The sequence below is a fragment of the Coregonus lavaretus genome (genome assembly GCF_964263955.1).
Source record: "Coregonus lavaretus genome assembly, chromosome: 17".
NCBI classification, from domain to species: domain Eukaryota; kingdom Metazoa; phylum Chordata; class Actinopteri; order Salmoniformes; family Salmonidae; genus Coregonus; species Coregonus lavaretus.
Genome location: NC_140004.1, coordinates 11,275,285 through 11,298,203, shown reverse-complemented (window position 1 = coordinate 11,298,203; position 22,919 = coordinate 11,275,285). Strand labels below are relative to the sequence as shown.

At 42.5% G+C, this 22,919-nt stretch overlaps 2 protein-coding genes across 4 annotated transcripts in view; one reads left to right on the top strand and one right to left on the bottom strand.

Moving 5' to 3' along the window:
- LOC311144983 (intermembrane lipid transfer protein VPS13A-like) overlaps positions 1 to 6,533 on the top strand; it is a 72,007-nt gene extending 65,474 nt beyond the window's left edge. For all 3 annotated transcript variants that reach the window (XM_084181183.1, XM_084181182.1, XM_084181181.1), the window contains 4 exons: positions 1,408 to 1,493; positions 1,615 to 1,738; positions 4,255 to 4,329; positions 4,452 to 6,533. In XM_084181183.1, the coding sequence (XP_084037309.1) occupies positions 1,408 to 1,493; positions 1,615 to 1,738; positions 4,255 to 4,329; positions 4,452 to 4,502 (336 nt within the window). In that variant the 3' untranslated portion in view covers positions 4,503 to 6,533. The remainder of the gene's footprint in view (positions 1 to 1,407; positions 1,494 to 1,614; positions 1,739 to 4,254; positions 4,330 to 4,451) is intronic.
- A 123-nt stretch (positions 6,534 to 6,656) lies between these two features.
- LOC311144982 (guanine nucleotide-binding protein subunit alpha-14-like) lies at positions 6,657 to 22,624 on the bottom strand. The gene is made up of 7 exons (XM_084181180.1): positions 22,248 to 22,624; positions 10,629 to 10,813; positions 10,312 to 10,466; positions 9,279 to 9,407; positions 8,640 to 8,769; positions 8,267 to 8,420; positions 6,657 to 7,949 (listed from the first exon to the last, which is right to left on the bottom strand). The coding sequence occupies exons 1-7, from the start codon at positions 22,369 to 22,371 to the stop codon at positions 7,759 to 7,761; spliced, it is 1,068 nt and encodes a 355-aa protein (XP_084037306.1). The 5' UTR covers positions 22,372 to 22,624; the 3' UTR covers positions 6,657 to 7,758.
- Between the last annotated feature and the right edge of the window lie 295 nt (positions 22,625 to 22,919).

Sequence of the window (22,919 nt, the reverse complement as noted above, 5' to 3'; positions counted from 1 at the left end):
CAGCCCATTTGTCATTCTCGGCTGTTCTTATTTTTTGGTAACTCTAGATATGCACTGTATTTGAATTGTTTTAATAAAACACCCATGTATTCTCAGGATTCTGCTGCTGCAGGACCCCTTGCAATTTGTCATGTAAAACCATAATTCTACTTATTTTAACAGTCATCTGTCATTTAACCTTCTACCCTATCATGTAAGGGGGAGGAGTCAGAAAACCAAGAGACTCGTCAATGATAATATTTGATCAGAAAATAATTCATAATATTCTATCTTAGAGCAAGGGGAACATTTTAGTTTATATTATTCATATTAAAGCTGGAATCCTTAATGGGATTTTTGTATCTACTTCCCCAGAGTCTGATGAACTAATGGATACTATTTTTATGTCTCTGTGTCCAGTATGAAGGAAGTTAGAGGTAGTTTTGCATGCCAATGCTAACTACCGTTAGCACAATGACTGGAAGTCTATGGGTATCTGCTAGCATGCTCACCTCTGACCACAAAACAAAAACAATAACAAATGTGCTGGGGGCGGACAGTGGTGCTGTTTCCCCTAATGCAGATTCCATCTTAAGTTAATATGAAATATATTGTATTGGTCTGGACAGGAGTTATGTAATAGTCAGTCAGCAGTCCTCCCTCTTGGCATTTTGGTCCCTCCCTCTTTCATAAGAGTCCTTGCTATGCGCTCAGTCATTTACTCATAGCCAGCACCACTTCCCTTCCTCCTGAATAAAGTGCATTTTGAAACATCTATTTCATGTCTTCTCATCCCTACCTTTTCCTATCACTTCATCAACACTCATTACCATGCTGTTATGAAGAGATTATAAACGGTCTATAACAGGTATGCATTGGACTCAATGAAGGATCAGTGTACCGCAGTGGAACATTTAGATGTTGTTTGACATATCTCCAGTCAAAGATGAAAGATGATGGCCCTGTTTTGAATACATTAAAAGCAACCTTCCTTCCCTTGAAGTTATCACTGGTCTTACGCAAATTGATGTGTAAGCACTGTTGTAGCACAGCTTTCTCCAAGCCAGCCATGTCAGATCAGGAATTCCTTCAAAGAGGGGAGAAAGGAAGGATGCATTCATCAAGTAATCAAACAGGGCCTAGGAAGTGTCCAGTATACAAGTTATTGTCAGATCAGTAGGGAAAGTCGATGTAGGTCAGTAACAATACTCGTCAGATCATCTGCCAGAGCCAGTGAAATGGTGACCATTCCGAAGCCATTTTAATCTAACTTTGAAAAAGGTACCATATTACTCATTTATGTATCATATCAACAGTAGACTTAGTATATAGCATAGCATGTGTTTACATACCCAATTTGAAAAATGTGTGCATATTTTCTAGAAAATGTGTTTAAACAAACCTGATAAGTTAATTTTTCTCTTTTAGAAAATTGAAAATGGAAGGTTCGCCAAGTACAGATACTTTGCGCACGCCAAAGTGAACGAGTCCGATTTCCTGATGATCACCAAAAGGTAGGAGGCTGGCTCGGGTTTGTTTTAAGTGGACTGCAGTGGCCTACAGAGTGCTGTTGTTTCAGTTCCTGTGTCACTGTCTTGAATGTTCTGAGGCTCTCTCTCTCTTGCGTTTCGCCAGGGGAATCTTTTTCGTGACCAAAGGTACATTTGGGCAGCTGACCTGCGAGTGGCAGTATCTGTTTGACGAGTTCACCAAGGAGCCCATGATCGTGGAGGGGAGGAGGCTTCGGATCGAGGCCAAGGTATCCTCATCTGCTCATTGTGATCCATACACACTAATAACTACCACATGAAACTCTTTTACTAAACTGCTTATCATATCCATCTGAATAAACCGCTCCCGTTTCCAACCTGCATGATACTCACCAAAGAAGTAGCTTTCACTAGCTGGAAATGCCTGCATAAGAAATACCCCTTCACTCATTTGCATCCAAACTGTTTGTTCCTCTGTATTAACACTAGAACCACTGGGCCTCGAGGGAAACCCCTTCAAGCTAATGAGCAGTCATTCTGACTGCAACTTTCTAACATTGTAATTAATACATGTCATATATGCTATTGGTAAAATAATAATTTGGTTGTGTTCATGAAGGTGGTAAGTAACATAATAATAAAATAGCATTTATTAGTTTGTTACTGTAGGCTATATGTAAAAACACAAACACAAATTCAACTGTTCAATCATTTTTATTCATGGTATTTTGTTACAACAATGAAACAGAAACCATGTGTTGGAACAGATTTTTTTATTTATTACAAAATACCCCAACCACACAGACGCATTGGTCAGCCTAACGCGCGGTCAAATTATTAAAAGAGTAGCCTAAACATAATTATAAGCGCCAAGTGTGCTTGATAATTAGTGAAAATCTGCACAAAAGCAATTATAATGAATGTGTTGATATGATAGCAGTCAATTGTCAATTATTTTCAGCTGGTGCTTACATGGTGTGCATTTTCACACAATGGCATCAGTTGGATTTCATTTAGCGCTTATCCCTTTTCTTAAATCTTCGCCACTTTCACTTGATTGACACACTTCCCACAAACACGTCACTTGCAGGTGATACAGGTGTCTAGGGTCCTGGGAGCTGTGCGCAATTTGGCTCGTGGGGAATCTTTGCTGCTGCCTTGGCCCTCATATGTCTCTCACGTAGCCCGTATGCCAGACTCATGATGATTCTCTCTTGGGCATGGTGTTGTCGATGCACTGCTTGAACAACACTTGTGCGTTGATGGCAGCCAAGTCACGCTTGTTGTAGAACACAGCAACAGGCCAGCGGTGGGTGCCTCCTTTCAGAGTACAGCCGTGCCTTCTAATCCAAAACAGCCACACCAACCTATGGAACAGAATTGAGTAGAAAACATTAGCATTATTTTCCCATAGGAAAAACAACACGTGTTATACAGAAGAGCATAATGCATTGCATAAGTTTGTCTATATATGGCAATGGATATTATGTAATATTGACATGCCTTTGCTTGGTTGTAGTGCGTAATAGTATCCGTTTTTCTCTTATTGTGTCCCTGTCGATGGCAACTGTCTGATGCATGGTGCTCATGACAGAAATGGTATTTCTTGCCTTGCATTAGTAAAGTGTGAGTTGTCTTGTCATTCTTCAGCACCAACGCCTGTGCAGGTGCCTTATTTTGCACAGAGGGAGGGAGCTCCCGTCTCGCTTTGTTCATGGTGCCGACTAGGCTTGTTTTATTTGCAAGCAACTTGTTCGCCAATGACAGTGAAGTGAATAAATTGTCCTTCCCAATGTAAGGTTCCACAAGCCTCATCACCACATTCTCCGACACTCACTGATCTGCTGCCCGATGTGAATCTTTTCCCAAACGGTGCCGTCCCTTTCTCGCTCCTGTCTCACGGTTTCATTTGGTGGTGGCGCAGGCACCTGCTCAGTGCGTACCGTTCTGGCTTTTTTGCGCTTAGGCCTCGGAGGTGTAGGTTCAGGCTGAGGCTCAGAATCAGAAGAATAATCATCAGATGTCATGATTCATTTCTTCCCCACCATCTGAGTCGTTTTCATTCAGATCTTGTAGCAGTGCTAACGCAGCATGAAGCATGTAAATTGCGCACGCTTTCACTGTGTACTCCAAGTAGACCTTAGTAGACTGATAAGACTGCTTGGATTTGGTGCTGATATAGGGTACATAACATTTTGAGATTATAATTAGAATATACCAATAGAATGGCCCGCCCTGTTCTTCATTCACAATTGGTGATTTACATAATTATGCATTGTTTGCTTCCCCTCCCTCATCAACTTACCCATTCTCCCTCTTTTTCCCCCATCCTATTTTACTTCAGTTATTTCATCTGTTATATGTAAAATTAGTTTTGGTATATTTTAGGCTCCGTTTCGAGGCAATTATTGGGGTGATTATCAACTGGGCACTACACATTCTAATGTCGGGAGAAGGAGCAGAGCAGGCCCTACTGTCAGGAGGAGGGAGGGGGCAACGGGGGAAAACCCATTCAATAATGCCCTCTTAAAACTGGTTATAACTTCAGTTCTGTTTGTGATATTAAGATTCTAACACTGATAGTGTGTTCTATAGACTTATTTAGGGAAAGTCAAGGACAGAGGTGGACATGACTTTTAAAAAATATAGTAATAAAATAAATACATTCATAACCAGTCAAAATGACTGCTTTAGCAGTTCTAGTGCTAACAGTATCTCACAGTACATCCCCCTATTTCTCAGAACTCGTGTGGAACTAAAAACCTCTTTCCTGTATGTGTTTCAGGAGAGAGTAAAGTCTGTGTTTCATGCCAAAGAGTTTGGGAAGATTATAAACTTCAGAAGTCCAGAAATAGCCAAGGTGGGTTAACACAAAACTCACACAATAGTTTATTTAGGATGTGGTTCAAGTTGTAATGTGACTTTTGATGGTGAAGTTCTATGGTGTAGTATTGAAATGTGTGTGGTTTTGTTCATCTGCAGTGGGTTCTTACCAAGCTTGAAGACGCCAGGGAGAGTCTACACAAATACTGATTGGCCATTCCAATAGGGCCACCAACCAGCACTGAGACATGACAAAAGTACAACGTTAGTGTGTGTGCGCACATGTGTGCATGCATGCTAGGCGAGTAGGGTGTGCCTACAGCAGTATACTACTAACTCTCAGGTTAGACTTGCTCTTTCATTCACACACACACAAGGACTGTCTGGACATCTTGCAGACACAACACACACAGACTCCACTATCACAAACACTATCACTGTTTCGGTTGTACACAGCCATATGGCAGGAATATCGCCTAACTCCTTGCACTTCCGTAAGCCAGCTTGGTCTGCATGAGGTTGTATCTGAAGAGGGCGCGATGGGAGTATTCGAAGGCGGCAAACCTCTTGCGGATGTTCTCTGTCGGTGTCACAGGTGAAGTGGGAGTAGATGGTATTTTCTCAGTCTGGGTTCTGCTTCTAGTACATCTTCAGGATGAATTCCCTGGCTGCTTTAGGGTCATTCTGCAGCCCTGGAAACAAGAGCTTTAGTTATGGCATATGTGCGAGCGAGAATGGAGTGTGCCACTCTCTATATCAGCTTGCAGTCTGTGTTTGTCTGTAAAACAATGTGTTGTGAATGTCGAACACAAAATCCTACACTGTCACCGCTCTGATTGTACACAACTATGTGATAGAAATGTCATTTTCCCAAATAAATGTTTGTTTTTATATTTTCTTTGAAAAGGTAGGGTACCTGAATGACTTTCCAAACTGCCACTGTTGACGTAGCCCTGTCCATCACATTTCAATCCGTTTAACAGTTACTGAGTGACGGGCTTGAAAAAATATTGTGGCCAAATTGAAGTATTATTGTGGGACTCTGAGCACTGTTTAACTGCCTTGATGTGGATATGTTACACACAATGTTATTTTACTGGTTGATGTAGGATGGGGAAAAAAACTTTATTATACTGTTTATCTGCTTGTAAGCAGAGTCAAGTCCAAGATGCAAATTATTCTGTCCCAATATTCCCCCTACTCCCCCATGTTTTTCTAGACATTTCTGCAAGCTTTGACTTTGCACGTGATCGAAAAAAGCATGCTATTTTTATACGGTACTTGTCAATCTGCTTTACAATGATTTCAATAGAGTGTCCTGTGTGTATATACAGGTAACTTCCAAAATAAAGGCAACCCCAACATAGTGTCTTTAATAGGGCATTGGGCCAGCAGAACAGCTTCAATGCACCTTGGAATAGATTCTACAAGGGTCTGGAACTCTATTGGAGGGATGCCACACCATTCTTCCACAAGAAATGTAATTGTTTTGTTGATGGTGATGGAAAATGCTTGGGATCTGGTGACTGAGACACCCACACCATCCTTTAAAGCCCCTATGCTTCTTTGAGACCCTTCATGGGCAACTTGGCATTTTTATAGATGACCCTAAGCACGATGGGATGTTATATGGTCAGGAACCACACCTGTGTGGAAGCACCTGACTTCAATATACTTTGTATCCCTCGTTTACTCAAGTGTTTCCTTTATTTTGGCAGTTACGTGTGTATATAGATATATATCTGACACAGGCGGCTGGTGGCACCTTAATTGGGGAGGACAGGCTCAAAGTAATGGCTGGAATGGAATAAATGGAATGGTATCAAACTCATGGAAACAATGTGTTTGTGTTTGATACCAATCCATTCACTCCATTCCAGCCATTGTTATGAGCCGTCCTCCCCTCAGCAGCCTCCTGTGATTTAAGATCATCTATAGAGGGGTTGCATCTCATCATTGCTGATTTTCATGTTTTTATACAGCAGGTATGCAATGCCATTAACGACGAAGAGTTATGCAATGGAGAGACATATATTTAAAAGAACTGATAAATTGTCAGCTGCTACATTCATACTTAAATGTTTTAAAGGTTTCTTTTGGTTTGGGGTCACTAATTAATGTAACTAAAGAATTTCTCTCTTTTGCCTTTGTCAGCAAGTGCTCTCATTGTGAGGCAGTATAAAATCACTGGTGCAGATAATTATTCTGCTGTTAAAAAAATAAATAAAAGGGTCAATTTAATTTGTTTGGTATTGGGTCTTTCTGTCCTGATAGGATCTACAAAGACATACAATCAGCACATATTTCTCCCAGTTCTGCTTGACATTTTTTTAACTGAGACGCACCAATAGAAATTGTACATTTGACTACTAACAATTTATTGAAATGTAACATATCTTAATTATTTTTTAAAGAAACAATGTAGAAATTACTTGATGCACATATTGAATAAGTAAACAGTCACAATCTATGAATGGAGAATTCTTTCATGACCAGAAATCGGTTGTTTGGAATACGTATTCATATTTATGCACTTAGGGGTGAATCCTAACTCCCACTTCAAGTTGAATTTTCACTTAGTTTCCCATTGACACCAACTGAAAATTTGAATCAAGTGGAAGTAAGGATTTGCTCCTAAATGAAGGTCTCAGGTAAATGTCCCTATAGTTCACTGGAATTATTCTGTTATTCCTCTCTCAAACAAGGCACTTTAGACTGATTACTTGGCTAAAATATGCATGTCTTCACTGTTTAGATATAAGGTGGAGTATATAAATACAGTATCTGTATGAAAACAAATTGCATTTTTACGGCCAAGTGTTGCTCACATTTAAACAACAAGTAAAAGACTTGGACAAGAACTCAATTTCACTTGCACTCATCACTATCACACTACTGCTCACTAAGGAAAGATATCATGAGGAGTGTTGTACATAATTGCTAGATAGATCATAGTTTTACAAAGGTTATTTTTAAATAAATCAAAAGGTGCTATACTTTAACTCCTTCCTCTGTACTAACTCCACAAGATAAATAAATTTAAGTCGTCCATTTCAAAGAAAAAACATTTGTTTTGGTACGACGACCATACAATAAAAATATATTTTACTTAAAAAAACGTAACTTTGGCATCCCGGTCACTATACAAATGAGTAGAATTTTCATTCTTTTTTTTGAAAAGTTATGTAGAGGAGCTTTTCTCTTGGTATAGATGCTTAACCTAAAAAGCACCTTGGACAGAAAAGCAGCACTATAAATCTGGCAGTCAGAGAAATATTCTTCTAGCACATCAATCTGACCTTCCAACCTAACCCTCTACATCTACTCTCAAAGTCTCCTAGCCAGATCCCAGATCTGTATGTGCTTTAACCAACTCATGTCAACGATAGTCAGAGGAGTTGGCTGAAGCACATCATCTCGGACCAGTCTAGATGTCTCCTAAACCTGCAGGAGCCCTAGCTCTCCTCTAAACCAGGTTGAACTCCTTCAGGTTGTGTCTGAGGATGGTGTCTTTAACAGCAACAAAGACGAAGCGGATGTTCTCTGTGTCCGTGGCACAGGTGAAGTGGGAGTAGACAGTCTTCTCTCTGTCTGGGTTCTGCTCCTGGTACATCTTCAGGATGAACTCCCTGGCTGCTTTAGGGTCATTCTGTGGCCCTGGAAACAAGAGCTTTAGTTATGGCGTGTGTGCCTAGCGGAGGTTGTTATGGGAACTACACTCGTGATGAGTAACCTTGCCTGAGACCTGAAAATGTGTGAGCTTCAAGAATGAATGCCTAGGCTTTAGCTCAGTGGGCTAATGTGTTCTTGAGTCATATGGCAGCATGGGCTTGATACCAGGTTGGTCACGTGTGAGTGCGTGTATGTAAAGTAATGTGTTCACTTACTAAACACAAGAATAGCGGTCACACACACACACACACAACCTCCTACACTCACATATTGAATGCAACACAAACACTACTAGAGTTTACCGATGTATTCTGGGAAGTAGTTGACAAGGTGGGAGTGTGTGATCTTCTCCTCTAGGATGTCAGTTTTGTTGAGGAAAAGGATGACAGAAGATCGCTGGAACCAGGGGTATGTGATGATGGTCTTGAAGAGGGCTTTGCTCTCTTCCATACGGTTCTAGGGGAAGTGAACGCACGTACAGTAAGTGGATATGATAGCCCATTCTCATCTAATTTGTGAGATACATCTAACTTATACATTTTAATGTGTGATACATTTGACTTAATAGCTTATTTTACTAATCAATTTTACACAACAGCTTGTTAGCTCAACAAATGCGGCCTGCAAGTGTATCAGTAAAAGGTCCAGTGACTGCTCTGACTGACGGGAGCTCACCTCGTTGTCACACTCAGCCAGCACCTGGTCGTACTCACTAAGCGCCACCAAGAAGATGATGGATGTGACGTTCTCAAAGCAGTGGATCCACTTTCTCCTCTCTGACCTCTGACCCCCCACGTCCACCATCCTATCACAACAAGCCAATGTTAGGTGCGCTGCTTATTGCATACCAATAGACATTTTTGGTTTACAAGCAAACGTCTCGTTCGAGTGATCCGCGCGCATCCTCACAACAAAAAGCTCTGTAGCAGGATAGCTAACACTGATGTCGGGATCTTGCTAAACTTAACAGTGAATGAGTGATGACCATGAAACTGCACAAGACTGATTGCTATAGCTATGTTCAACAATTACATTATTCTTCTGGCTTCATCTAGCTCTATTTGTGATATTTCTACCTTGCCTAGCTGGCTTGCTAACTTGCTAGGTTATCAATCTTCCTTGCACAAGCTGCATTTGAAGTCGGAGGATTCTGTATCCACTCATGTAAACAAACCCCTTTCTGATTTGGAACCGCGCACCAAACTTTTCATGACGCGGACAGGAAATGGGTCTATAGTGTTTCTCTTACATAGGACTTGCGCTCAGTGGAGATTGGAGAAGGTACATCATTGGCAGAACCAAAGTGTCCCTCACCTGAAGATGACGTTTTCCATGTCGAAGGGGTACTCGATGATGCCCGTTGTGGGTACTCGGACCCTCAGGATGTCCTGCTGGGTGGGCAGGTAGGAGGGCTCTGCGATCCTGTCCAGGTCACTCAGATAACTGAAAACCCATGAAGAAAAAGTTGAAGGGAATAATGTGTGCTCACCCAGAGAAAATAACAACAGAAACACTTTACATTGGTATATGCTGATGAAAACCCAGTTAGTTCAAATATTGTCCATGTAATTAAACAGGCCATGTTGGCAGCATATTCACATTCCAGTGTGAATATTGATCTCTTCTAGGGCATACTGTGCACCTGTCTGGTCAAGGTTGTCACACACACACACACACACACAGTCGACACAGCTAAACGCCACTATGCGTATCATTACTGGCACACTACGATCCACCCGCTTCCCTGGCTCCCTGTCCTGGCAAACATCACCCCCCCCCCCCCACACACACACATCTGGAGACTCGAAACTACAGACAAAATTATTTAAATAGTCTGCAATGCCCCACACCTGACGTGCCAATTTGTAAAGACCCACCCACTGATGAATTCAACACAAATCTCACCTGGACACAAGAATGGGAGTCACTGGACCTGACAAATAAGCACCTCATCACTAGTGGTCCACCTTCAATAGGTTAAAGACTGGCCATGGCCCGTGCCTCGCCAACTTCCACAAATAGGGCATAAAAGCAAGCCCCCTATGTGCCTGTGGGGTGGAGCAAACCATGCACTATATTCTTGAAGTCTGTCCAATCCACAAACTCAGTGGAGGCTCAGTGGAGGCCTAACCCTCAACCCAGCAGGACTGGAAGCAACTGCTTGGCTCAGGGACTTTGCATTAGCAAAATAACATTTTACGGCTTTGCAGTCTTACGTTATAGTGTCATTACTTTTTGTCAATAGATATGTCGTCTTTGTCTAAGGCCTAGTTACCTGACCTGTGGTTTATCCTGATCATGACCAGTTCAAGAAAAACTCCTGGCCCTATGACTTAAGTCTACTCACTATTTGGCGGAGTCAGATAGCTGGTACTCCCTGCGGCGGTCGTAGCACTCCTGCACTCCACTGTCCATCCACAGGCTCCTGATGGCGTCCACATGGCCTCTCTCCAGATCATTCACCATGTCCACCTCCACCTCAATCAACATGCTGCCATAGCCCTGGGAGGGAGGGAGCAAACAACAACATGGTTGGGGTGTGTTCCATAGGGCACGCAACGGAAAATGCTTTAAAACACTTCACAAAGGAAAACGAAAGTCCTTGGCTCCGTGATCAGCCAGTGCTGAGGTAGGGCTGAAGTGTAATGTTGCTGGGATTCTTGCCTTATTCTGGGCCTCAGAGAAGGGGATGTTGAGGGTCTCCATGGCGCGGATCATGGACTGCATGGCAGTGAAGATGTTCTGGTACACCAGCTTGGTGAAGCCGCGCTTGTCCTCCTCTGAGTAGCCGGCGCCATGGATGATTCTCATCTGTTTAATGAAGGTGCTCTTCCCACTCTCTCCAGTACCTGACAGAGCGGAGGGAGGAAAGAGACAGGGTTGATCACAATACAGCCCCTTACATGTGGTGTTCCCCAAGGCACTCTATTTGGCCCAGCCCTACTCTTTGCCCTGCACAAGAGGCTGCAAACCCTGTGTGGAAATATGTCAGTGACTTGAAACAAGGAATCTGCAGCAGCCATCATCAATGCAGAGGCAACTAAATACGCTCAGCATCTGGTCCACCAACAACAACATGCTCCTTAATGAGAAGACGTGTGGTGACGCAACCACTTCCAGCGCCATCTTTCTCCATCAACAATGTCCCCTGTCAATGATATCAAAAGCCAAAGTACTCTATCTCATTATCCAGCAGGACCTGCACTAGAGCAGTGCAGAGCCCGTGGTCTAGCAGAAACACTCCCAGCTCTAGATAGTGTATACCTCTCCCCACCGGAGACAGGGGTTTGATCTGTGTCCCCCCTTCCCAATGGCCTGTCTCCCTTTCTTATTCATTCATCATAACTGTCTCAAAGTCTACAAAATATGTAAGAATTCCAGGTCTGCTGAAGTCACAGGGTAACACTTAATGTGGTCTTCAGTTTATGACTGTGAGTTGCCAATAAATGCTACTACTGTGGCAGAGGGAATGAGTAGGGCCCAGGGAAGAGGAGAGAGCCAGGAGAGCAATGAGTGTCCAGCAGATGGAGAAGCAGAGTCTGTGACAGTATAACCCCACCTCCACTGCTCTATGAATCACCCATGGTTCACTCTGTCACGAACAACCACACCAGGATGTAAACTAACAAGACCCACACTGAAAAACCATCCATCCACCCTGCTACTGTAAGAACAATGAGTGTTTGTTTGACAAGTAGACCTTAGGGCCTGTCCTTTTTATGTATCCCAGCAGTAGTGCTCCAGAGGCACGGCAGCCTTCACTCCCAGCTGTGTTTTTGTTTCTGTGTCTCTGAAAATATTAATCTGGACACATTATATCAGCACTATAGCAGGATTAGGTTGAGCCTCATCCCCCAATCACAGCTCTGACACACACACACACACACACATATTATCAAACGAGTCAGGCAACACAAATTGTGTGAACCACTCCGAGGCCTTAAATGATTGACAGATTCATTGATGAATAGATTAGTGATGTTGATAAAAAATATATTATGTGAAGACACTCACAGACCCGCTCTCCCTCTCTTGAAGTAGTTGAGAAATGGACGGAAGTGACACCGGATTGTTAGCTTAGAGGAATTCACCTGGATAGGCAGAGGTGAAAAAGAGAGGAGGAAAGGAAAGAGAGGAGAGAAAGGGGGATGGGGAGAGGAGAGAAGCTGCTCTTGAGAAGTGTGCTGTTTAAAGAGGGGGCCAGCTGGGTAACAGTCTTCTCTCGTTCTGTAAACTGTTTAGCGTTGTTTCTGAGAGGAAGTCAAAGATGGGCTCATTCCTGGACACCATTTAGTCACAGTTCCTGGAGCCCCTCAGGATTAAAACATGTCAGCATAGGAATAAATGCTGCCAACACACACCAGACACCAACAGATTCAGAACACAAGTTCACTGCTGCTGGGTCTCCTCTGTCTTTAGTTTCTTGTGAATCCAATGCACCTCACTCAAACACAATCCCTCCTTCCAGCCAAACATTAAGCTACTCTTGGAGGACAATGGAAGTGGACTTCAAAAATGCTTCTTCGAGTTAATCGTACAGTGTGTTTGTATGTGTGAGAGTTGAGACTAAAACCAAATAAGTAAGTTGTTGCTAAGGAAACTGTATTTGCAGACATCTGTACATAGGCTTTGACAAATTTGAATGAATTTGACTTTCAAAAATTAGCCTGTCAATATTCTAATGAGAACAACATGAAAACATGTCCTCAATAAGCCACCACATCCATCCATCAATCAGACATAATGGGCAGGGACTTGTGCCTGACCATGACCAATCAAAGAAGTCACAGGCACTTGTGAATATTAAGTTGACCAATCAAAGCATGTACAACTGTCCAAAGCAGTCAGAGGGGGAGCTGGTATTTGCACCCTCATGACCTATTAAACCATAGAGATACAATATAAATGTTCAATTTAATTATCTTTTAAACACTACTGGAGAGGGTTGATCCATCCTTTTGCCATTGAGATTAGAATGTTACGGCAGTTTTCCAAATTAATACAATGAGTTATATTAATTTGTTGTAATATACCAACTTAATTCCATCCATTAGGACCTTCACACAGAGAATAGAATATGATTTAGCTATAGGCCTATACACCTAGCATTTGATGCTTACAGTAATTATGCATTCTTTCAGACCCATACATTCTTTCAGACACCGCCCACAAAGAACTTTATGATTTCAATTTGTTTTTATTATAGATTTCTGTTCGGGGGGTTTTCTTGTCCTTGCTCTCCCCGTCCTGAAAACTCCCCTAGTTCCCCTCATGACAGTTACCCACCCTCTCCTACACTTATACTGAACAAAATATAAATGTAACATGTAAAGTCTTGGTCCCATGTTTCATGAGCTGATTTGTGCACACATTTGTTTACATTCCTGTTAGTGAGCATTTCTCCTTTGTCAAAATAATCCATCCACCTGACAGGTGTGGCATATCAAGAAGCTGATTAAACAGCATGATCATTACACAGGTGCACCTTGTGCTGGGGACAATAAAAGACCACTCTAAAATGTACAGTTTTGTCACACAACAAAATTCCACAGATGTCTCAAGTTTCGAGGGAGCGTGCAATTGGCATGGTGACTGCAGGCATGTCCACCAGAGCTGTTGCCAGAGAATGTAATGTTCATTTCTCTACCATAAGCCGCCTCCAACGTCATTTTAAAGAATTTGGCAGTACATCCAACCGGCCTCACAACCGCAGACCACGTGTAACCACGCCAGCCCAGGACCTCCACATCGAGACCAGCCACCCGGACAGCTGATAAAACTGTGGGTTTGCACAACCGAAGAAACCATCTCAGGAAAGCTCATCTGCGTGCTCGTCGTCCTCACCAGAGTCTTGACCTGACTGCAGTTTGGCATCGTAACAGACTTCACTGGTCAAATGCTCATCTTCAATGGCCACTGGCACGCTGGAGAAGTGTGCTCTTCACAGATTAATCCCGGTTTCAACTGTACCGGGCAGATGGCAGACAGGGATGGCGTCGTGTGTGCGAGCAGTTGGCTGATGTCAACGTTGTGAACGGAGTGCCCCATGGTGGCGGTGGGGTTATGGTATGGGCAGGCATAAGCTACGGACAACGAACACAATTGCATTTTATCGATGGTAATTTGAATGCACAGAGATACCATGATGAGATCCTGAGGCCCATTGTCGTGCCATTCATCCGCCACCATCACCTCATGTTTTAGCATGATAATGCACAGCCCCATGTCGCAAGGATCTGTATACAATTCCTGGAAGCTGAAAAATGTCCCAGTTCTTCCATGGCCTGCATACTCACCAGACATGTCACCCATTGAGCATGTTTGGGATCCTCTGGATCGACGTGTACGACAGTGTGTTCCAGTTCCCGCCAATATCCAGCAACTTCGCACAGTCATTGAAGAGGAGTGGGGCAACATTCCACAGGCCACAATCAACAGCCTGATCAACCTTTATGTAAAGAAGATGTGTCGTGCTGCATGAGGCAAATGGTGGTCTCACCAGATACTGACTGGTTTTCTGATCCACAACCTACCTGTGACCAACAGATGCATGTCTGTATTCCCAGTCATGTGAAATACATAGAACAAATCAAATTTTATTTGCCACATGCGCCGAATACAACAGGTGTAGACCTTACAGTGAAATGCTTACTTACAAGCCCTTAACCAACAACGCAGTTTTAAGAAGAAAAAAAAATACATAAGTAACAAATAAAAAATAGCAAATAATTAAAGACCAGCAGTAAAATTAAATAGTGGTAGGGAGGCTATATACAGGTGGTACCGGTACAGAATAATGTGCGGGGGCACCGGTTAATCGAGGTAATTGCGGTAATATGTACATGTAGGTAGAGTTAAAGTGACTCTTTACCAGTAGGGCCTAATTAATTTATTTCAATTGACTGATTTCCTGTAACTCAGTAATATCTTAGAAATTGTTGCATGTTGCATTTATATTTTTGCTCGGTGTACATTCCAGTGGAGGCTCCTCAGAGGAGGAAGGGGAGGACCATCCTCCTCAGGGAATTTCTTAAAAAGTAACATTTAAAAACATTTTTAAAAAGTTCTAATTTTGAGATAAAACTATACCAAATAATTTGTTAAAACACACTATTTCACTAAGTCTACAGTAGCCTCAACAGCACTCTGTAGGGTAGCACCATGGTGTAGCCGGAGGACAGCTAGCTTCCGTCCTCCTCTGAGTACATTGACTTTTAAAAAAACCTAGGAGGCTCTTGGTTCTCACCCCCTTCCATATACTTACACAGTAATTATGACAACTTCCGGAGGACATCCTCCAACCTATCAGAGCTCTTGCAGCATGAACTGACATGTTGTCCACCCAATCAAAGGATCAGATAATTAATCTAGTACTGAAAGCATAAGCTACAGCTAGCTAGCGGTGCAGTGCATAAAATGTGGTGAGTAGTTGACTCAAAGAGAGAGAAAGAAAATAGTTGAATAGTTTTGAACAAATTAATTTCTTCCTAAATGAAGGAGAAGCAAGAGAGAAATAGAGAGATTTCGTAATTGTTTTCACTTTCAGTTTCTCTTACTTAGCTAGCAAATGCATCTAGCTAGTTTAGCCTACATTAGTTCTATTAGCTATGCTGACTATGACGTTACTTTAGCTAATATGGTGACAACGATGTAGACTGTGTGTAGCCGTTTGGCTTGGAAAGGTTTTTTCGGCTAGTCACATACAGCTGATGTGTTGTGCATTGAAGTCCACAAGTGAAGGGAAGAGGTGAAAGGAGGAGAGCGCATAACGTAGATGCGAGAAGGAATACAACGTAGCTGCTATGAAACTGTGAACTGTGTTTACGCGTGATCAGGGGTGTATTCATTCCACCGATTCTGTTGAAAAACGTTTCTTAAACAGAAGCAAACAGAACAAAATGGGGATAAACATAACTGAATTTGTCCAATAGAAACTCTCGTTTGCAACTGTTGGACTAATGATTACACCCACTATCAGCTAATTGCAGGCAAGAGTGTGCAAGGTGGTATTGAATGTCACTGTCTGTCACATCAGATTTGTCTCTCGACCTGTGTGCACCTACGTTGTAAACTTTCATTCATAGGCTAGGTTGTAGCAACCTTATGATGGGTATAGAGAACATTCTAGTATCATGTAGTAGCCTAAACCTAACGCTGTTACATTGAGCTGGGTGAATGGAATATGAATGACAGTCATACAGTATGCTGTAATAGAAATAAAGCCATACTCATGAAAAGAAATGTGTCCTCCCTCATCTGAAACGGTACTGACCGACACTGGAACATACAGCATCCCATCCATGCAGAAAACCCTTGATTTGACCATTTCTATTGGCCATTGCCTTCAACAATATACAGTAGATGATTGTTGATGATGAATTATACTCTGGAAACCGTTCAGTCTCAATGATTCCTGATCTTCTGTCTAAATAATAAACACCAGGAAGATAAAGTTCGTAATTATTTGGCTACCCACCCATAGGTCACCCAGCATCACTAAAGGGCAAAGTGTGTTAAAACTGATCATTGTATTTAAAGAAAAACTAACATTGTTGGACCTGCAGTTAAAAAGGGCTGACTACCCATCCCCGTCACTCTAGCCAAACGCCACACCCACTAGCCTTTCTTATGGAGTGATTGATAAAGCAGCGGAATAAAATTCAGAATGAGTCGTCAGGGGGGAAAAAAGGCTGCATAAGACCCTACATTTGTGTGTGTGCATGTGTGTTACTAATGGCCAATCTGTTGGGCAAAGAGAAGTGTGTGTGGTGTGAGGGTGAGGGAGGGTGATGCTCTGTAGACTGTCAGAGGTTCTGTCTGTGGTTGTTTGGACATGTTTATCGGCTCTCTCAGCTCCTCTCTGCAGACACCATCACACACTCTCGCTGCTAGCATTCCTCTCCGACTCCTACTGCAAGAACACCACGTCCTCACACACTAGCTGGTTAAACAAATATGTCGGAAAGTATTCAGACCCCTTCCCTTTTTCCACATTTTGTTACGTTACAGCTTCATTCTAAAATGGATTAAATTAATTGTTTTCCTCATCAATCTACACAAAATACCACATAATGACAAAGCAAAAACAGGTTAAGAAATTTTAGCAAATGTATTAAAAATAAAACAAATACCTTATTTACATAAGTATTCAGACCCTTTGCTATGAGACTCAAAATTGAGCTCAGGTGCATCCTGTTTTCATTGATCATCCTTGAGATGTTTCTACAACTTGATTGGAGTCCACCTGTGGTAAATTCAATTGTTGGACATTATTTGGAAAGGCACACACCTGCCTATATAAGGTCCCACAGTTGACAGTGCATGTCAGAGCAAAACCAAGCCATGAGGTCGAAGGAATTGTCGTCTGAAGAGCTCCGAGACTGGATTGTGTCGAGGCACAGATCTGGGGAAGGGTACCAATACATTTCTGCAGCATTGAAGGTCCCCAAGAACACAGTGGCCTCCATCATTCTTAAATGGAAGACGTTTGGAACCACCAAGACTCTTCCTAGAGCTGGCCGCCCGGCCAAACTGAGTAATCGGGGGAGAAGGGCCTTGGTCATCTCCAGAGTTCCTCTGTGGAGATGGGAGAACCTTCCAGAAAGACAACCATCTCTGCAGCACTCCACCAATCAGGCCTTTATGATAGAGTGGCCAGACGGAAGCCACTCCTCAGTAAAAGGCACATGACAGCCCGTTTTGAGTTTGCCAAAAGGCACCTAAAGGACTCTCAGACCATGAGAAACAAGATTCTCTGGTCTGATGAAACCAAGATTGAACTCTTTGGCCTGAATGCCAAGCGTCACGTCTGGAGGAAACCTGGCACCATCCCTACGGTGAAGCATGGTGGTGGCAGCATCATGCTGTGGGGATATTTTTCAGCGGCAGGGACTGGGAGACCAGTCAGGATCGAGGGAAAGAGGAACGGCGCAAAGTACAGAGAGATCTTTGATGAAAACCTGCTCCAGAGCGCTCAGGACCTCAGACTGGGGCAAAAGTTCACCTTCCAACAGGACAACGACCCTAAGCACCCAGCCAAGACAACGCAGGAGTGGCTTCGGGACAAGTCTCTGAATGTCCATAAGTGGCCCAGCCAGAGCCCGGACTTGAACCCGATCTAACATCTCTGGAGAGACCTGAAAATAGCTGTGCAGCAACGCTCCCCATCCAATCTGACAGAGCTTGAGAGGATCTGCAGAGAAGAATGGGAGAAACTCCCCAAATACAGATGTGCCAAGCTTGTAGCGCCATACCCAAGAAGACTTGCGGCTGTAATCGCTGCCAAAGATTCTTCAACAAAGTACTGAGTAAAGGGTCTGAATACTTATGTAAAAATCATATTTCCATTTTTTTTGCAAACATTTCTAAAAACCTGTTTTTGCTTTGTCATTATGGGGTATTGTGTGTAGATTCATGAGGGGGGAAAACAAACAATTTAATCAATTTTAGAATAAGGCTGTGATGTAACAAAATGTGGAAAAAGTAAAGGGGTCTGAATACTTTCCGAATGCACTGTATGTTTGAGCACATCACTGTAACATTTTCTCTGACTGAACCTCTAATATAGCATTTGAAGGCATGGTGCTGAATATGATTCCATCTGCCAGGCAGTCTCAACACAGAGACAATGGTCAAAAGTTAAGAGTTCATTGCAATGTTTGGAGAAGCAGGCCGGAGATTTAAGGGCACTGTCCAGAAACAACTCCTAACCCCTACCCCCTAGACTTGCCGAGATCTGAGAGGATGTGATAGGTTTAAGCGATATGATAGTAGCTCCAACTTGCCCTCTAATAGGCTACTAGAAATGTTGTTTTATTGCTTACACCTGTCCAATCCTCTCAGATATGTGTAGAATTTGGGACATCTATTCTGTAACTTTACAATGCAATTTTAAAAGTTGCCTGTGTGTTTGCATGATAGTTCAAATCATCTGAAAGTATCTACATTTGATTGTGAAGCTCAACAAAGTCACTTATAGATGATTTGAACATGCTAATATCGGTACCATGACTTGAATGGAATTTGTGCCACAAATGCTAAAACGTTAGCATTTGGAACCCGTGCCAGGGAAACTAAACCAAAGCATGGATTTCTGTCCTACCTTGTCCATAGGCTGCTTACAGGGTAAGGAAACCAATATGTCATTTTGTAAAAAAGTTGACGTCAGGCTCAAAGAATGATGAATTATTTTGAAAATATATACAAAGGTAAATTATCATTTCTACAGTTTCTATCTGGTTTAAGTTAAACTTTTAGTAGTTTGTTTTAACCAAAACCAAAACCATTCTAAAAGAGATTCAGCCTATTATTTTCTTACTAAGACGACCATGGCGGATTGAATTGGATTTCAGGCCTCATCTGGAGCGCAGGGCCGTATGTTGTGCACCCTTGGTTTACACGGTGATGTAATAGTGAAATAGGGTTATTACCATACGAGCAGTACCACTGTGGTTACCACCACCAGTCCGCTTCCCTGTCCGTCTGTCTGTCTGCCCAGCTGGCCCCTCCCCCACTCAGAGGAGCATTCAGCTGTGGGCATTACTGGCATTAGCTTTAACCATAACCACCTAGCCTGCCACCCTGACCACAGGAACATACACCTCAACTTCCTCATTTGTGGGAGCTAAGGTGTGAGGACAGTAGCCTACACAAAGCCCTGCTGCAGAATCTGTATAATCTCTTACTGAAGCACGAGGAGGCAGATGCTGACATCATTGACGCTGGTGTAAAACAGAGGTGGTTCGTTGAACCACACTCACATGAAAAGTAAGTTACCTTGCCTGCGGTGATGACTGATGCTATCTGTTCACCAATACTAACAAACAATAGTTCAAAGTGTTACACAATACACATGGTGATCATATGTAGGTCTGGACCAGAAACCCTGCAGTATCGACCTTTTCATCATGTGCTGAATCTCTCCCATGAGTTTTACTGTGGCCAGTCACTGGTCTAATGATACCGTCAGGGACATGTAGTGGCTCACACACTTCACTGCCTCTCACACACACACACTGGACAGAAGAGCACCGTATAAGGTCTTTCCTTATAGCACAACTAGGCCTATGTTTGTCTGCTATATGGCAAACCAAGATATTCAAGTTGTAGACATGTCTATGATACATTCTGATGTATTCTTAATATAAGATATTTTATAACAGTTGTGTGGTGTTTAACAGGTGAAGGTCTATTAGAAACATAAGATATCCAGTGTTTATGACATTTCAATAAATGTTGTTTTATATGCGAATGTGCGTTACAAGCCCTTCTTTTTTCGAACTAGCCACTTCAACTACCTCAACTAGCCGGTGCCCCCGCACATTGACTCTGCACCGGTACCCCCCTGTATATATAGCCTCCCTACTGTTATTTTATTTTACTTCTGCTCTTTTTTTCTCAACACTTTTTTTGTTGTTGTTTTATTTTTACTTTTTTATTAAAAATAAATGCACTGTTGGTTAAGGGCTGTAAGTAAGCATTTCACTGTAATGTCTGCACCTGTTGTATTTGGCGCATGTGGCCAATAAAATTTTATTTTATTTTATTTTATTTGTGTGTGTGTTTAGAGCACACTTTCCAGGAGCATTGATCAGGCAAAACTGATATGATACACACGGCTGTATTTGCATGACTTTGCAAGAGAGAATAACCGTGGTACACCAGCTATCTGCGTCTACAAACACATCGGTGGCCAACGCCCCAAGGCAAGCCACCAACATTTCATAATTGAAAGCTTCGCAGTTAGTTAGTATTAGTTAGTAGGCTATTCTATTTGTTGACAATGACAGTGAAGTCATCACATTTTTTCAACAATACAATTTCATTCACCTCTCTCGACTGGGTGCAAGGTAGCCCAAGAATGTACTGTTAAGGAGTGTATGGCCATGTCGGAACCCTAACCCTTTAAAGGTGTGTAGTAATTAAAAATGTAGTTTTTTTTTTATTATTTCTCGTCGATATGAAAGTTCAGTTCCAAATGTTTCCAAAACCGTATTGCAAGTGAGGTGTATTGACATTTAGACAGAGCTTCTGGGCAGCGTCGGTGCATTTGCCCCGGACGGCAGACAGGTTCGTTAATAGATGGTATATGTTTAACATTACCGTCTATGATTGGGCTAGGTGCAAACGCGCCTTCCATCTGAGCAGCAAAACTGTTTAGTAAGCCTTGGTAATATTTTTTTTTACAGTTATGCTAATAGCCTAGAAAAAAGTGCAAGTGCCTAGGCTATGTTGAGAAGTTGTACAGTGCTGACATTATGGAACAATGTGGAACAACTGTGCCAAGCTCTGAACGGTGCCAGAGCGCACCACAACCACATCCGGAGAGGGAGGGTGAAGGAAATGAAATTAAAAGGAGATTAAAAAACAAATGCGCTCCTATGTTTGCACAGCATGGACACATTATAGGCCTATTACTTAAAATATTAAATGTGTTATAGTCTAACAATTATCTGAATTTATTAGCATGTCTACATCACTGTGATAGCCTAGCTTACTGATCCTTTCCTCACCTGACTTGACACCTATGGCCAGGTGTGGTCCACGCTTTGCCTAGTAGCCAATTTCTAAACTTGGTTGTGCATCAGCAGTTTTCCTGTTGTTATATCTCACTCACTGACAGTCACTCAATTAACCCATGTCAGTAAAACAATTTTAAGGTAAATTAGTCTATTTAGTCTAACTAAACCAGCTATCTAAACTTGTAGTTATCATGGCCGAATTACCAACTGGGCAGGCAGGGCACGTACTCAGGGGCCCTGACCTCCAGGGGACCCCTCTGTCATAAATCATGGCACAATGTGTAGAATTGCAGAAAACGTGCTTTACAACTGCAAAAATGTCTCCCCACCCCACGGCAAAATGTGTAGAATTGCAGGAAATCTGCTATAAAACTGCAACAATAAAAAATATATTATGTAAAGCAAACCTATTTGTTTACCATTTTGTTAATAAAATACTTTCTGCTCTGTACATATTCAATTATAGTTTTTAATCCCGGTGCTGAGTTCATGTGAGTTCATGTGTAGCAGCTATAGCTAATAGGCTATGTGTTTGTAGATCGACTGAGGTGAATGATGCTGCAGCAACCAATGTGATTGATAATAGCTGGGCTCATTTTTGCTTGTTTTTGCTGTTCTCCAAATAGCATTTTTATAACGTTTTTAAATTGTATAGAAATTAAGTAAATGAGCTTCAACTTTCTTAAAATGTATTGGACCCTGGCTACAGCCGTGGCTATGCACTAAGCAGTATGCACCTATTGACAGATGTGACAGCTCTCACCTAATAGCAGCAGTTTGAGTTCCCTGCGAGAGTCTTTCTTGTCCCGCCGCAGCTGCCTTTCAATCTCCTGATTGATTCTCTGATTCTCCTTCTCCTCCGCCGACATACAACATCCAGCCATCATTGACGCAGTCACTGTCCAATGCCCCCTCTGTTTGCACTTACAGCACTGGAGACGATGGAGCAGCAGACACGGGAGTCCAAATCAAAGGCCAACCTGTCTGTCCAATTAGTTCCTCCCAGTCGGAATGCGCATAGCAAATAAATTGTTATTTTCGTTTTCTCGTTTGATCTTTCTGTCTGAAGTTCCGGAATTGTCTCCTTCCCAGTTGTCGCAGTAGAAATTGTAACCTACAGGTAACAGCTACAAGCTGTTGGTGAACATTGGACTGGCAGTGCGCGTATGTTTCATGGCACTTGGTCACATCCTGAACTTTATCCATGGCGGTAGGAGGACACATCTCCACGGGGGCGGGGAAAGGCTCGCCTACAGTAGATCCCTGACTAATATAGTTACTTACAAGGATAGTGCAAAAAGCAGGGCCGGCTCTAGCCTTTTGGGGGCCCTAAGCGAGGTTTAGGGCTAGAATTGCAGGAAATTTGCTGTAAAACTGCAAGATGTTTCTCTCTGCCCCATGGAACATTTTGTAGAAATGCAGAAAACATGCTTTA

Bases quoted from the DNA above. Each gene is read 5' to 3' on its own strand.
- LOC311144982 (XM_084181180.1), bottom strand. From the start codon at position 22,371: ATGATGGCTGGATGTTGTATGTCGGCGGAGGAGAAGGAGAATCAGAGA. The intron at 9,408-10,311 runs GTGAGTAGACTT...ATGGGTTTTCAG, and splicing joins CTATCTGACTCCGCCAAATA to TTATCTGAGTGACCTGGACA. The intron at 8,770-9,278 runs GTGAGGGACACT...TTGTTGTGATAG, and splicing joins ATGGAAAACGTCATCTTCAG to GATGGTGGACGTGGGGGGTC.